Source organism: Lithobates pipiens, unplaced genomic scaffold, assembly GCF_037356315.1.
Source record: "Lithobates pipiens isolate NorthernLeopardFrog02 unplaced genomic scaffold, aLitPip1_a1.2 Scaffold_3, whole genome shotgun sequence".
NCBI lineage: Eukaryota > Metazoa > Chordata > Amphibia > Anura > Ranidae > Lithobates > Lithobates pipiens.
The window spans coordinates 52,707,109-52,723,032 of record NW_027507790.1 but is presented as its reverse complement, the minus strand read 5'-3'; the positions used below and the strand labels follow the sequence as shown (position 1 = coordinate 52,723,032).

The 15,924-nt window shown below is 45.6% G+C and overlaps 1 protein-coding gene across 3 annotated transcripts in view; it reads right to left on the bottom strand.

The window, feature by feature from the left end:
- Positions 1-360: 360 nt before the first annotated feature.
- The window catches only part of LOC143940393 (catechol O-methyltransferase-like), a 90,700-nt gene continuing 75,136 nt past the window's right edge, over positions 361-15,924 (bottom strand). For all 3 annotated transcript variants that reach the window (XM_077461689.1, XM_077461688.1, XM_077461686.1), the window contains exons 4-5: positions 10,325-10,456; positions 361-1,494 (exon numbers count right to left, since the gene is read on the bottom strand). In XM_077461689.1, coding sequence (XP_077317815.1) covers positions 1,315-1,494; positions 10,325-10,456 — 312 coding nt within the window. In that variant the 3' untranslated portion in view covers positions 361-1,314. The remainder of the gene's footprint in view (positions 1,495-10,324; positions 10,457-15,924) is intronic.

Below are 15,924 nucleotides of genomic sequence, written 5' to 3'. Positions count from 1 at the left end.
CCAGCGGGAGGGGGTCCGATCGGACCCCCCACCCGCTGGAAGGCAGGCACGTACATCTACGTGATTGTGCCTGCCTGTGCCATTCTGTTGACGTACATTGGCAATACGGCGGTCCTGAAGTGGTTAAAAGTCAGCAGCTGCAGTATTTGTAGCTGCTGGCTTTAAATAAAAAAAAAAAAAAAAAAAAAAAACGCGGACTCCCGCTTTAATAAGCCCACCATCAATCTGTCAAATGTGAGGTCCCAAGAAAATGTTTGCTCGGGGTAAAGACGACCCTGAAGAGTATCCACTGCCTGGTTCCTATGATAATTTTCATGTGGAAAAAAAAAAAAAAAAAAAAAAAAAAACAGTACAACAGTGAACAGTTAGGGTTCAGGCTTTAATTACATAACTGGTTAACGTGTTCATCGTTTATTCTGAAGTGTAATAGGATCAGATACATTGGTTATATACTGTATTGGCCATATGCTATACACAATGTTACAATGGACTAAAGAGAAGAATTATATTTTTCCATAGTTCATTTAGTAGCCTTCATTAGATGTGCGATTTATTCAATGAACAATCATTTTTCAGCAGAGTAATGCTATTTTTTGTATAAAACAAATCAGATCATTTGAAACAATCAAAGCTATTGTATAATCAAGAGATGATTTAAGTGTTTGGCTGGCATTATTGAACATCCACTGCTTTTAAAGTATATCTAAACCCAAAAACAAAAGGGTATTACAAATGATCATTTCACATGCATTGGCTGCATTAGTTTTATTTTTTTCAGGCCAAGAACACTTTTTTTTAGCAAGTACAGAAACTACCTTCTGGTCTTGCCAGAAACACAGTTCTCTGGTTACTTCCTGTGCAGGTGAAAAAACACAAAATCCCTATCCTTGTCTAAACTATTAGTTCCTTCAATCCACCATGTAATGAACAGGAACAAAAAAGGTAGACGTGTTTGAAGTCCAGTTTGTGTGATAACCATGTGACTTCCATAGATACAATGAAAAAATAAGCAAAGCCTCAGGATTAACAGATGAAAAAAAAAAAAGCCACCACATCTAAGGATTGGTAAACTGCAATATATTCAATTCTTGTTTCTGGGTTTAGATATGAATTCAGGTCCTTGGCAATTTTACAAAATTAATTTCTTTTATGCTTGACCTTAGTTCATGATATTTGTGCAAACCTTTAAAATTGTACAGTACTTTTGATGACAGCTGTGTCAAATACTTTTGTCCAATGTTCCAGTCCTTAAACATTTTACTGTAGATTATTTAGGATGCTTTTTGTTAACCGGTTCTGTTGCATGGATGATTACTAGCCCCGAAATACCGCTTTTTCCAAAGCATCTGGCTTGTCTGTGTATTCTACGTGAGACGGGTAGTTGGTACAGTCATACCGGCCACATGTCCTTACATATTTTAGAAAGTCTGGAGCACCGGGATACACAACATTGTCTGCTAATAGCACTGATCCTTTCTTGAGTAAGCTTGAGTCCTGCAGAGAGAGTGAAGAAGACAGTTACCCATCTAAAGTGGCTACAAACATTCCAGGTTTCAATTATTTACCATTATAATAAAAAACAAGGCGATACCAACGACACTGAAAATTGAATAAACGTGTACACACAGGCAAGCCTTTTATGTTATTATAATGAAACATTAACCTGTAGTACACACAGCAGCTTGCTAAGGCCTAATATGTATATGTGTGGCAAGCTGCATCAAAGTAGACCTTCAGAAACTCGGTATGGTAAGCGATGTGCTCTGAGCATAGTATAAATAGGTAAATGAGGGGCGTGGCCAAGATGGCAACCAGCTAGGACGTGTTGGAAGAGCGCTCCGCACCTGGCAGGCTATTTATCCGGCAATTAGGGACATATACCTATCCTGTTGGGCCGGTGAAGCGGTGGTGAGGATCGGGGATGCGCAGGGGCAGCTCCGGTTCCCATAGGAAGAAACATACAGCACCGGGAACCCCGCTACAGACCCGCGCTGCACGCGGGAAGGCCCACACCAACATGGCGTCTCAGACGGACCAAGCTGACACGCCGCTGCTGGGTGCTGAACAATTCCAGGCTCTTATGCAAGTGATTACGGGCTGTCAGACTACCCTAACCACTAAGATAGAGCAGATACAGCTTGACATGGGGCTTATCCGGCGTGATATGGATAAACACCGGGAGCGGCTTACTGAGGCGGAGCGGAGGGTGGGGGACGTGGAAGAGGTCACCCGCAACCATGATACCTCCCTCCGCACCCTACAAGTGAGGATGAAGGCACTGGAATCCAGGACGGAGGACCAGGAGAACAGGAACAGGAGGAATAATTTGCAGTTGGTAGGCCTGCCAGAAGGTTCGGAGGGCCGAGACACTGAGGCTTTTACTGAACATCTGCTGCGCACACTTCTCCCGCTAGCTGTGTTCTCCCCTCAATTTGTGGTGGAGCGGGCACATAGAATGCCGTCTGTTCGAGGCCCGCCAGGAGCCCCGCCGCGCACATTTATTTTCCGCCTTTTGAACTTTAGAGACAGAGACCTGGTTCTCTGGGAGGCGAGAAAGGTGGGCGAACTGCGCTTTGAAAACGTTAAACTAATGCTCTTTCCTGACTATTCAATGGAGACGCAAAGGCAATGCAGGACATTCGACCAAGTCAAGGCCCAGCTGCGCACCAAAGGTCTCAAGTACAACATGATGTTCCCCGCGAAACTCAGTGATTGATGGAGAATCCGTCAGTTTTTTTACCTCCCCGAGTTAGCCCTCCAGATGGATTGATTCCCTCCCCCGGCAAGGCTGATCCTGGATGGAGAATCCCTGACTGAGGTCCACACGCATCACCAGCCTTGCCCAGTGGTAAGCAGATCAGTCCCCCCCCCCCTCCAATTCTGACCCTCCGTCTCTGAACTTGGGGATCCGGTTAGGCTGCCCCCCTCCTTCCCATTAGTTGTTTTGGGCAGGGGGCGAGGAGATGACCTGGAGTGGTTGTTTATGCACTGATGCTCCGCGGGGGGGGTCCATATTATTGTCTTATGGCCTCACCTCTCCCCTAGGTTGATGCCTGAGGGGGTTTGTATGGTTACCTCTGGACATGGACATACTATACCGGGGATGCCGGACCTGGACACCCTGACAGCCCAGGCTCCCAGAGCTGTACCTTTTTCTCCCCCCTTGTTTTGTCTTATTCCCTTATTTTTTCTTCTTCCAATTTTTTTGCTTTTTTGTTTTTTGTCTCTTCCTTGCTGGAAGAGTTGCAACTAAGAATGTGCCCTTGGAACACTCCAAGTGAACAATGTACTTCAATCTGAGGCGTCACCTATACTCTTGTTTGTTCCCCTTTAACATGTTTTGCCTCCAGGAAGCGGCTGCGCTGGAGTCTGTTTACTCTGCGCAGGAGACTCTGTCCTAGGTGTCATTGCATTACTTAAGATGAGATATTTGTGCCTTGACCCTGGTCAGGCGGCCATATCCGTTGGTCCCCCCTGCCCTTCCAGGTTATGGCTCCGTTGAAGATCCTCTCCTGGAATGTTAGGGGGCTTAACCAGAAGATTAAACGCTCTCTTGTCTTCGACTACATGAAAAAATATGCTCCGCATTTTTGTATTCTTCAGGAGACGCATCTAGTAGGGGGAAGGGGCTATGGGCTTGAAAAGGCCCTGGGTGGGATACCACTATCATGCCACGTATTCCGGCTATGCCCGGGGGGTTAGCATCCTGGTCCATAAGTCCCTTAATTTTGAGCCTCTTGATATTGTTACAGATCAGGATGGGAGATACGTGCTGGTGCACGCCAGAATAGACATGATATAGATGGTGCTGGTGGGTCTCTATATGCCACCTCCAGCGAACCTGTCTTTGCTACATAAATTGACTGCCCTGATCGCCCAATTTCATACTGACAATGTAGTTCTAGCGGGGGACTTTAATATCCCTCCCAATCCTTCCCTAGATAGGTTAGCGCCTGACCGGGCTACGGACTCACCAATTTCTCGCTGGGCCCAGGTGTTTGGGCTGGAGGATGTCTGGAGGTGGAAACACCCATCAGATCGAAGGTTTACGTGCCACTCCTCCTCCCACAACACACTCTCCCGTATTGACCTTGTTGACGCTGGTGCCCCCATGCTTCCCAGGGTTCTTGGGATAGAGTTACTCCCTCTGGGCATCTCTGACCACTCCCCACTATTGTGTACACTGCAGACCTCTACCCCCCAGCGTGATAGACTCTGGCGATTGTCAAGGTACTGGATTGAGCACCCCACTATTGCCATTGAGATGGGCGGTGAAATACGGGGATTCTGGGCCTCCAATGCAGGCACGGCTGCAAGGGGGATAGTCTGGGATACTTTCAAAGCCTACATGAGGGGGTGTTACCTTTCTTCCATTGGCCGAGAGCGTAGGAATGATAGGATCACCGTAGAGGAGGCAGAAGTCAGGGCCCAAGACCTTGAAACCCGATTCACCCTCACGGCCATCCCGCTCACGGCACAAGATATGAAAGTAGCGTATCGGGAGGTGGTGCTGCTTAGGGTGGCTAAGACAAGCAAACGTCACCTGGCTCAGAGGCAGAGGATTTTTGAACAGGGCGAAAAGACGGGGAGGCTGTTGGCCTGGATCTCTAGGGAGCAGGCCCCAATCTCCACTATACCTCGAATACAGAATAGTGCTGGGACATTGGTGACGGATCCCCTTGCCATCAACGCTGGTTTTGCAGAGTTTTACTCCACCCTCTACTCATCTAGGGTAAGGTCATCACCGCAGGCGTTGCATGCTTTTTTAGAGGGGGTGACACTCCCTGCCCTCACCTCTGAGGCCAGGGATGGCCTGGACTCCCCGATCACACTGGAGGAGGTCCGACTTGCACTGGGGTCCATGCAGCCGGGAAAGACCCATGGGGAGGGTGGGATACCCCCGGAATTCTATAAACACTACCTGGAGGAGGTGACGGTTAGAATGCACGACATGCTTACCGCGTCCCTCCAGGAGGAAGATCTCCCTCCATCTATGGCACAAGCCATTATAGTGGTGATCCCTAAACCTGGGAAGGACCCCCAGCTGCGCTCGTCATACCGACCTATTTCCCTGCTCAACTCAGACGCAAAAGTGCTGACCAAAATCCTTGCCAGGCGACTGAACGATGTTATACTTACCCTAATCCATGAGGAACAGTCAGGCTTTATGCCAGGGAAGGGGACAGACATTAATATTCGCAGGCTCTTCACTGTCTTGGCCTCGGGGGATGCAGAAGGCGGGGAGGAGGTAGTGGCCTCCCTAGACGCGGAGAAGGCCTTTGACTCCGTGGAGTGGGACTATTTGTGGGAAGTCCTCCGCAAGTTTGGATTTGGTCCAGCCTTTATCTCCTGGGTCAGGGCAGTGTACAAGGCTCCCACAGCTAGGGTGCGCACGGGCACGGTCCTCTCACCGCTTTTTCCCCTCCACAGGGGAACCAGGCAGGGGTGCCCCCTGTCCCCGGGGCTTTTTGCCCTGGCAATTGAACCTATGGCGGCTCTCCTCCGCTCCCCCCCTGAGGTTCGGGGCATTGTCAGGGGTCCTTTGCAGGAAAAGGTTTCGTTATATGCTGATGATACTCTGTTGTATCTCAGAGATGACGGAGCCTCCCTAAAAGCAGCATTGTCGCTTATCGACAAGTTTGGACAGTTCTCGGGTATACGAATAAATTGGGCGAAATCGACTTTATTTCCACTACATGATGGTGCTGGTGATTCCCGGGTGGATGGGCAATTGCAGAGGGTTTCTCAATTTAGATATCTGGGTGTGGAAATACAGAGACTTGAAACAATTTATTACCCTTAACCTGAGTCCAGTGGTCACCCAGCTAGCCCAGAAGTGCAATGTGTGGAGGTCCCTGCCGCTTTCACCAGTGGGACAGGTCAATTTAATTAAAATGTCGGTTCTTCCCAAGTTTACCTACCTCTTCCGCCAGACCCCAGTCCATATCCCATTTAGATTCTTTAAGAAACTGGATGGCATTATCTCGTCCTTCGTTTGGAATGGTAAGCCCCCTAGAATAGCTAGAACAATCCTCCAACGGCCCCTTGTGCGCGGAGGTTTGGCATTACCCTGTTTCCTGAAGTATTACTGGGCGGCAGTCCTAGTGACTATTAAATGGTGGCTCTCCGAGGGCCCGGCCAACCCTGCATCCTCGTTGGAGGCGGCGTTGTTGGGCTCTTATGCGGAACCAAGGAACCTAATCCATAGGGGACCCCGATCTAACCCCGGGATAACTCTTCCGATGCCGACGACTCTTAAGGTATGGGAACTGGTAAACAAACAGCTGGTGGGCACAGGGGTGTGGGCCCCAGGGACTCCCCTTTGGGGGAACCCCCGCCTGCCCCATTTTCAGTCCATCCCTGATCCGATTGTCTGGGCCAGGCATGGAGTTACATCACTAGGGGACATAGTATCTCAGGGGCAACTACTCTCCTTTGACGCTCTTAAACAAGCTAGAGACCTGCCGAATCATATGTTTTTCAGATTTCTGTAGCTGCGACACGCCTTCCGGTCTCAATTCCCACCCAGAGTGACTCTAGGGGTGTCTGCAGTGGAGGATGTGCTTGGTTCTGCGGGGGGGGGGGGGGCGCACAATATCTACGATCTATACCACGCTGGCCATACAGGACGAGACTAGGATCTCCCATTTGTTTGAGCTCTGGCACAGTGACATTCCAGAACTTACTGAAGAGGACTGGGAGGAGGGTATACAGCAATACCTGACCCTGGCGATTTCTGCAAGGGACAGGTATATACACAATTGAAGTTCCTCCACCGGGTATACTTTTCGCCGGCACGCCTGGCAAGGATTTACCCTGACCAACTGACTACCTGCCCTAGATGCAACGAAGACGATGCTGACTTTTTTCACATGGTGTGGTCCTGCCCCGGGGTAGTGGGATTCTGGAAAGGCATCCTGGCCGACGTTAATGCTGTGGGGGAGCTTACGATCCCACTTAGCCCAATACCTCTCCTGCTGGGTATCTGTGACTTTTTGGAAATCTGCTGGGGGAAGAAACTGTTTATTTTCTACACTACACTATACGCGAGGAAAGCAATACTACTGCAATGGAATCAACCTCTTTCCTCCTACTAAAAAATTGTGGCAGTCCCTGGTAAACGCGGCTTTGCCGCTATACAAACACACGTATCTGGGCAGGAACTGCCCCAGGAAATTTGGGAAGATCTGGGCGGCATGGGTTGAGGCAAAGCATTTGACCATTGATTGGGCTAGGGGGGTGGTGGGGGGTGGGTTCCTTTGTTATCTTCTGTGGTTTTTGTATTGAGGAGGGAGGTCTCGGGTTATGTCTGTAATCTGTACTGCAATGACTAGTGACTCTACACATTGCTAGGAAATAACTGTGATCCACATATGCTGCAATTTGGTTATCTGTCTGCACATGATATGTGGGTACCCTGTTGATGCATGTTTGTTTTCTATTTTCTTTTTGAAATATAAATAAAAATATTTAAAAAAATAAATAAATAGGTAAATAGTAAGGGCAGTCCTAATGTGCTGACAGCTCAGAATAGGCCCCATTCATACTTGCGAATTAGATGCGGGAGACCCAGCAGGGTTCCCTGTGATCAGCTGCAGGTAGAAAGCCTATTGAAAACCATAGGAGGCCAACTGCTCCCAGAGCTATCCATGGCCTCTCCCATGTAATCCCTCAAACAGTGATCACCTGTGAATGACCACCCTTGGGCACAGTCGCCCTTCCAGTGTGGCTATGATCATAATGTGTCAGCCACCATCCTATTCATATGTGTATTGGTGGATTCGATCACAATATGATCTTTTGACCTAGAGTATCTGGATGTTAACTGTTAACTGTCAAGATCTGCACAGTACTGGATTGAACCTCTAAATGACCTTCAAGGTGTTATTTCTTACTTCTGAGTTTCACTTGGCTGAGGAGATTGAAATCCTAGTTCTGGTACCATTGCACGTTATAGAGAAATCACAAGCACAGAGAACTGTGTGAAGACAGAGGAAAGTGTGTCTGCAGTGTAACAAGTTGATCATAGAAGAAGCTGTGAGTTACCTGCAGACCTGGAAGCATTTGGGAAGACACCACTGCTGTGAGCACTGGGCAGGAAAGTAGATGGAAAACGATTGGGGTGATTGTAGCTTTGGAAATGCAGCATTAGACTGGCTTTAGGGTCCTTTTACACCTAACGCAGTGGGATGCAGTTGGATGTATGTTGGACTGCACTCCAAAAAAACACGCAGTTACTTGCAGTTTCTGGTGTGAATTGGCCCCAAGTAAAGGCTAAGCCGCCTTTTCAGATTGGAGGGGTTGCAAATCAAATGTTACAATACAGCGTGCTGGGAGAGGAGACATGCAACATTATATCTTGTTTGTTGACAGATCTCTGAAAATGCACGCTGGCGTTTAAAGGGTCATGCACACTGCAGCTCAAGAAAAAAAAAAAAAAAAAAATCTGCTTTTACAGGCATCTGAGTTTTTATTTCAGTGTGAAGAAACTTGTGCGTTTTGGGGCTCTTTTGCACGTTTTTTATTAAGCTTCTTTGAGCTTTTTTGAGCATAAACATTTTTTTCACAAACCCTGGTCTTCTCTTATTTTTCTTAATTTTTTAATTTAAACTACCTAGAGGGTTCTTTACTGTAAGAGCGGCAAGGATGTGGAATTCCCTTCCAAAGGCAGTGGTCTCAGCGGGGGGCATTGATAGTTTCTTGAAACTATTAGATAAGCACCTGAACGACTGCAGCATACAGGGATATACAATGTAATACTGACATATAATCACACACATAGGTTGGACTTGATGGATGTGTCTTTTTTCAACCTCACCAACTATGTAACTATGTTTTCCTATTTTTTTTTTATTAAAAAAGGGTATTTTTCTCCAAAAAATTGCATTTGTAAGACCTCTGCGCAAATACGAAATGACAAAGTATTGCAATGATCTTCATTTTATTCTCTAGGGTCTCTTCTAAAAAAAAATATATAATAATATATATATATATATATATATATATATATATATATATATATATATATATATATATTGTACAGGACGCCAAGGTTGGGGGGTACTATGTGGCGCCTATATTCGGGATGTGGTCCCTTTAAGGGAATCATGGTAGGCCTCAGGGGGTCACCCAAAAATGGGCGACAAATTCCGGGGATAGTTTTCGGGAGAAGACCGATTCGCGGTCCTCTCTATATTTTAAGAGAGATAGTTGGGACCCGGAATTTGGGAGGCTCTAAAGTGACATTTGGGTGGGAAAGAGCCTCCCTCCCTGACCACCAGGGGTTAACGGCCTCCAGGAAGACAGACAGCCTATAAGACAGGAAGTAGTAGAGAGGTGGTGGTGAGGAGGAGAAGGAGATGAACACCTGTCTGAGGAGCTGTCTGGCTGTGTTGTATCTGTTGTTTGCTGGTTTGGAGGCTGCAAAAAGTTCTCTGCAAAAGAAACTTTTTGGTCTACAGAACTTTCTTTTTGTATTATTTTGTACTGAAGATAAGCGGACTTTAATTTATGGGGTTTTTTTTGCTGAAGAAAAGCTTTATTTTTGATTTAATTATAAATATATTTTGGTTTCACCTGATAACGGTTTATGCACTTAATCCCGCGGAGCTAGTATCCCCAAACTTCACAATATTATATATATATATATATATATATATATATATATATATATATATATATATATATATATATATATATATATATATATATATATATATATATATATATATATATATATATATAATGTGTGTTTGGGGAGGTTCCAAGTAATTTTCTAGCAAAACATTCTGAAAACAGAATCCACACAGGGCGGGCTGTACCTGCAGCATCTCCTCCCGCAGATCACAGCGCTGGCTGGCTCTGTTCGGTGGCCGCTCCGTAACATGGCTCTGCCCCCTCAGACCTGCTCGTGTGATAGGCGGAAAGTTGATTCTATCTACTATCACACGAGCCAGTCTGAGGGGGTGGGGCCGTGTTACAGAGCGGCCGCCGAACACAGAGCCAGCCAGCGCTGTGTGATCCACAGGAGAGAGCACTAATGCAGCCGCAACTAAAAGCGGCCCCAGGGCAGGTGGCCTACCGGGAAAACTCCCGGTAGGCCATTCCGGCCCTGCTCATTACCCGTCTGAAACAGCCCTAACACACACCAGTGCTAAATCTGTGAAGGGAACAGTAAATTAATTGCATCCTGGAAGAACACCTAGTCTGATATTAGTCAGAATTTGTATACGAGCAACATTTGGCCCATGTACTCCATTGCAACTCAAATTCCATCAGATATTCTCCTAGACAATTCTTCAGCAGCCTTGATGAAGTTACTTACTTCAAGTAATTTGGTGTCCACAAGGTATCTTTCCTTAAAATGATCAATAAACACAAAGTCTGCATGCTCCACACCATAATCCAGTCTCAATCTTGGAATGATCTTCTCTGTGGATCCTTCTATTATTTCTATCTGGAGAAATAAAATGCAGTGTTACTGATTTCAGATTGACAGTTACAGCCAATTGGTTAGCATCTGTTCCATCATCAGAAAAACACAAGTGCAAGGAGTATCATTGTATACACGACAGTAAATGTGGATAACATGAGCAACCGATATCTTTGACAACACATGGGGTAGACAGCATAAATTATAAATATAAATTATAGTATAGATGTAAAGAAGGCAAATAAACATTTACCACTGAAGTTTTCACATTGAAGTTTATTTGCCAAATTTAAAAATTTAACAACTCCTTTTATTAAAGTGTGTGCAAACCATAAAAGTGTAATAAATTGCTGCTTAGGGTCCTTGCATTAGTGGCTGCATTTGTTTATTTATTTCGGCTTTATTTTCACCTGTTAATCCTGCAGACCCTTCAATTCCTGTCTCTGCATGCTACTTTGCACCTTTATTTTATCTACGTTTACAGCATGATTACCAATGTACATACAGTAGTCCACTGTACTCTTGCACTCAACGCGTTTCCGAGTGCAAGAGTTGGGTGCAAAAGTACAGTAGACTACTGTGATTTGGTGATTACGCTGTAAACCCATTCCCTATGCTAGATGTTTTTATGATATTATATAATCAGTAAATTATTTTTGTACTCTAAATACTCTCTCGTACGTGCCTTAAAAGTCTACCACTAGGGTTTTTTTTGTCTTTTAGTTTCAAACACTGGATGTGGTACTAAAAAGAAATAAAATAAAAAAAAATAAATGCATAAAATTGCCATTCTATATAAATTTTCTCTTATTTTATCTATAGCAGCAACCATGATTGTCACACTAGGCTGGAATTCAAACATGCCTGTCTTTGTTAATTTTCATTACATGAGAGTAGGTGGGATTGGTTGTTTAAACAAGGAAGACGAGATGGTTTTCTGCCTCCAGTTCAACCAACAGGACATGACAATGACAACATTTCTGGCAAGATGAATGGGCATTTCTGCCAACACATCTAAAGACTGGTAAGCTGCAATATTACATTTTATTACAGTAAATGTGCAGAGCACATTATTCCTTTATATATTCCATTATTACTTTATTCCTGTCAGTGCAGGTTTTTGAGAGGACTGGATGTATAGTAGGGTTGGAGATCCCAGACGAGGAGCAAGAAGTCTGCCTTTTTCTTTGATGTGGGTCTTTCAAGCGCTGTTGCCAACGAACTGCATGGCAGGCCGTCGTATGTCTGGTCAAGCATATGGTGCCCAAGCAGCTGCTGTTCTGACCATGTTTGATAAGTTGAAAACAGCAATGGTGCGATCTGCTGCACATGTATCGAAAAATGCCCACACCAAGGAACTTTTAAGAGTCAGTGGGTTGTAAGCAGCGCCCTGCACCTGCAGAGCTCTGCGTTGTTATGCAATAGGGTGGCTGCCCTTAAGCTGCCCCCTAGAGGACTTCCTGCCTCGTTGGAGTTGTGCCTCCTCCTTCTCACTTTCCTCCCCTCAGGCACCCAAGTACAGTCAGTCACCTCATTGTAACAGAACATAATCAATTGCGACTCCATTTTGTAATGTCCCCTCCATTTTACAGTTCTTGTTTTTCAGAATGTATGTGCCTTATCTTACACTTCTTGCTTGAAGTTAAAGTTGAATTAACCCCCCCCACTCTGAGTCATTATTGTTAGGCTGATCCTCAGAATGGCATCCTGTGTCCTTGCTAGATAAGCCATCTTTGCAAATTCATTTTAGCTGCCTAAACTCATGCTGAAAAAAATCTCTGTAGAAGTTTGCATAACCCTTAGAAGCATTAAGAGTAAGTTTACCCCTCCCCTCTTGTGTTGTTACTTGCATATAAAGCTATTAATTCTGAAGACCTTAGACTTGCTTTGAACACTGAAATTGCCTGTTGTGCGTCATTGGAGCTCCAGAATGCTGAAAGGTTCCGGTGGGTTACCAAGGAACAAAGGGTGATCGGCTGTCCAGTAATATTTACTTTCAAACTGGGGCTCCTCCTGGATAAAGCAATAATCCACAGTAAGTGAATTTTTGTCTTATCTGACAAATTATTTTCTTGCCGTGGCTCTGATAAAGCTTTAGTCCTTTTTAAAGTGTATAGAAAGGAGACGAACCACGCCTATATAGACTAATATAGAAAAAGGTCTTTGGTAGACCTAAGAAAACCCTTTGGAAGGGCATATAATTTTAAACAGTACTATGACTCTTTTTGGGAAGGCGAATAGTCTATGAGGTAAATCCACCGTGACCCAAAACTTTTCCGCTTATTCTGTCAGATAATTTGTTGTGTGTATCAGGCGACTGTAAGGTAAGAGTCATTCCCCACTGTCAATATGTGTCAACAACATGGTAAATGGGCTCACCCCCCTCCTGCCAACCCTGGGGAAACATGTAAACAGGGCTGTCTTTAAGGCAGGGCAAAAGGGGCAGCTGCCCTGGGCCCTGTCATTATTGTGGGGCCCAAAGCAGCTGCCGCATACTTGCCAACTATCCCAGTTTAAATTCCCTTGTCCCTTGAATTTTTAGTCCTGTGCTGTGTCCCGATATCTCAGTGTGAAGTGCTGGTACTAATGCTGCCCAGCTCTGCCCTATTGTGTACAGATGACTTACCTACAGACCCTGTGTTTACATGTAAATAACCATCATTCATAATTAAATAGCTGAGGCCAGTGGCATTGATCTATAAATAAAAGCGGCATTCATATGTATATCATGCTCCCCTGCAGTGAGGAGATGATGTGCTATAACCTCTAGCAACCAACCAGTGAGCAGTATTACTGTACAGTAATCTCTAGCAACCAATTAACAAGCAGAAATAATTTGCTGTAACCTCTAGCAACTAATCAATGAGCCGTAATGTGTGCTATAACCTCTAGCAGCCAGTCAGTAAACAGTAATGATATGCTGTAACCGCTGGCAACCAATCACAATTGCTGCCTGATCTGATACAATAATTAGCAGTTAGACTTAAATCAGTTTAATGTATGTCTGGATATTGAAATTGCATGCCCCCCCCCCTCAGAAAATTTTTGCCCAGGGTCCAATCAATATTAAAGACTGCCCTGCATGTAAAGATACCGTATATACTCGAGTATAAGCCGAGATTTTCAGCCTCTTTTTTGAGGCTGAAAGTGCCCCCCTCGGCTTATACTCGAGTCATCGCCGTCTGACTGCTCGATCAGCGTATCGAGCAGACAGACGGCGGACATACTACAATTTGAAAGCCGCGCCTCCTTCTCCGCCTCCGCCTGTGATAGGCGGAACACTGAATTTCCCAGCAGCCTGTGTTCCGCCTATCACGGACATCGTCTCATCCTCGTCCGTAGTACGAGGATGAGACGATATCGGTGATAGGCGGAACACAGGCTGCTGGGAAATTCAGTGTTCCGCCTATCACAGGCGGAGGCGGGGCTTTTGAATTTTAGAATGGCCGCCGAGGCGATCCTGGCAAGGCACGGGACGGAGGCAAGGCAAGGCACGGCACGGGACGGGACGGGACGGAGGCAAGGCACGACACGACACGGGACGGAGGCAAGGAGGCAAGGCACGGCACGGGACGGAGGCAAGGAGGCAAGGCACGGCACGGGACGGAGGCAAGGAGGCAAGGCACGGGACGGAGGCTCGGGACACAGGTAGGCTGGACACACACACACACACACACACACACACACACACACACACAGGGATGGATGGATGGAGACACACACACACAGGGATGGATGGATGGATGGAGACACACACACACAGGGATGGATGGATGGATGGAGACACACACACACACAGGGATGGATGGATGGAGACACACACACACAGGGATGGATGGACACACACACACACACAGGGATGGATGGATGGATGGACACACACACACACAGGGATGGATGGATGGATGGACACACACACACACAGGGATGGATGGATGGACACACACACACACAGGGATGGACGGACACACAGGGACGGACACACACACAGGGATGGACAGGCATGTCTCACCCTCGGCTTATACACGAGTCAATAAGTTTGCCAGTTTTTTTGGGGGTAAATTGGGGGCCTCGGCTTATATTCGGGTCGGCCTATACTCGAGTATATACGGTAATGTAGCTTGGGTTTGTGGTACGGATTATGAGTTCATAGTCCCGTGGGTATCAAATTTATTGAGGTGGAACGAAACTATGCATAGCGCCAATCCTTTGCCCCGGGATGGTGATAATGATGAGTTCCATATGGATATGGTAAAAAGATTATGTCTAGGGGATAAAAAGGTGTTTCTCTGGTACTCAGGGGACCCACAATGGGACTTGTATGAGACGGGGGGGGGGGGGGTAGACTGGTTAAAAGATGCCCCGTATTGCTTCCAGAGAGATAATAACAAACAAAAGAAACCCAAGAAGTGTTTAACAAAGGGCAATTATGAGAGAAAGCACAAGGAAGAGGCGGGGGGGGGGGGGGGGGGGTTGTGGCGCGACACCCACATCTTCTACCATAACAAAAGATGAATATATGCAGAAATTAAAAGCCGGGATGCCTTTAAGAAAGCTAAAAAGATAGTTAATGATCTTACTCAGCTTACCCCATCTCATACCAAAAGCAACACAGTATGGAAGACAAAAGGACAAGAAAGACTCACCTGATGTATAAGCACCCCTTATTACAAAAAAAAAAAAAAATAGAATGTAAATTCCTACACTGGCTCTACATACAGTATATGTATTATGATGTAATGGCCTACTGTGCTTTACTACATCCCATTACACAGCAGGATCAGGGGTTTATGGAAGGCAAATGATCTTCAGGATCAGAAAGACAACCTAACAAGACTGATAACAAGACTGATGCTTTTACACATGAAGATCAGTGTGGACATCCAGACTACAATACTACAGTATCACTGTGTCACCACATTTCAAAATTCAGAAACACCTCAATTTTTAAAAAGGCATATTCCATATATTATTTCACTACCCTGTTTCCCCTAAAATAAGACCTAGTGTGATAGTCGGTGATAGCTGCAATAAAAGCCCTACCCCCCCCAAATAAGCCCTAGTTAAAGTCCTTGTAGGTCTTCTATTCAGGGTAGGGCTTATTTTTGAGGAAACAGTAGGGCTTATTTGGGTGGTAGGGCTTATATTGCAGCCAACACCGACAATCACGCTAGGTCTTATTTTAGGGGAAACAGGGTAGTCAGCATTTTGAAGTTTAGGGGGTTCCCATCATCTTGTGGTGTCCACACACTAATACAAAATAAGTTTAAATTTACTCTGCCTGGAATTTTAAAATGGCCAGAAGAAAACCCCTGCAAAAGAATACTGTAAATTATTATCTTTCCGCAGTGTCATGGAGATGCAGTAGCGTTTGTAAGCTTACCTCTCTATGTGTTCAGCTTAAGAGGCCAGCCACTCTCACGTGGCTGCTTAAGTAATCTCTCCTCAAAGCATGGCTCCACCCCAGCCCCTATCAGGGAAACTCTATATTA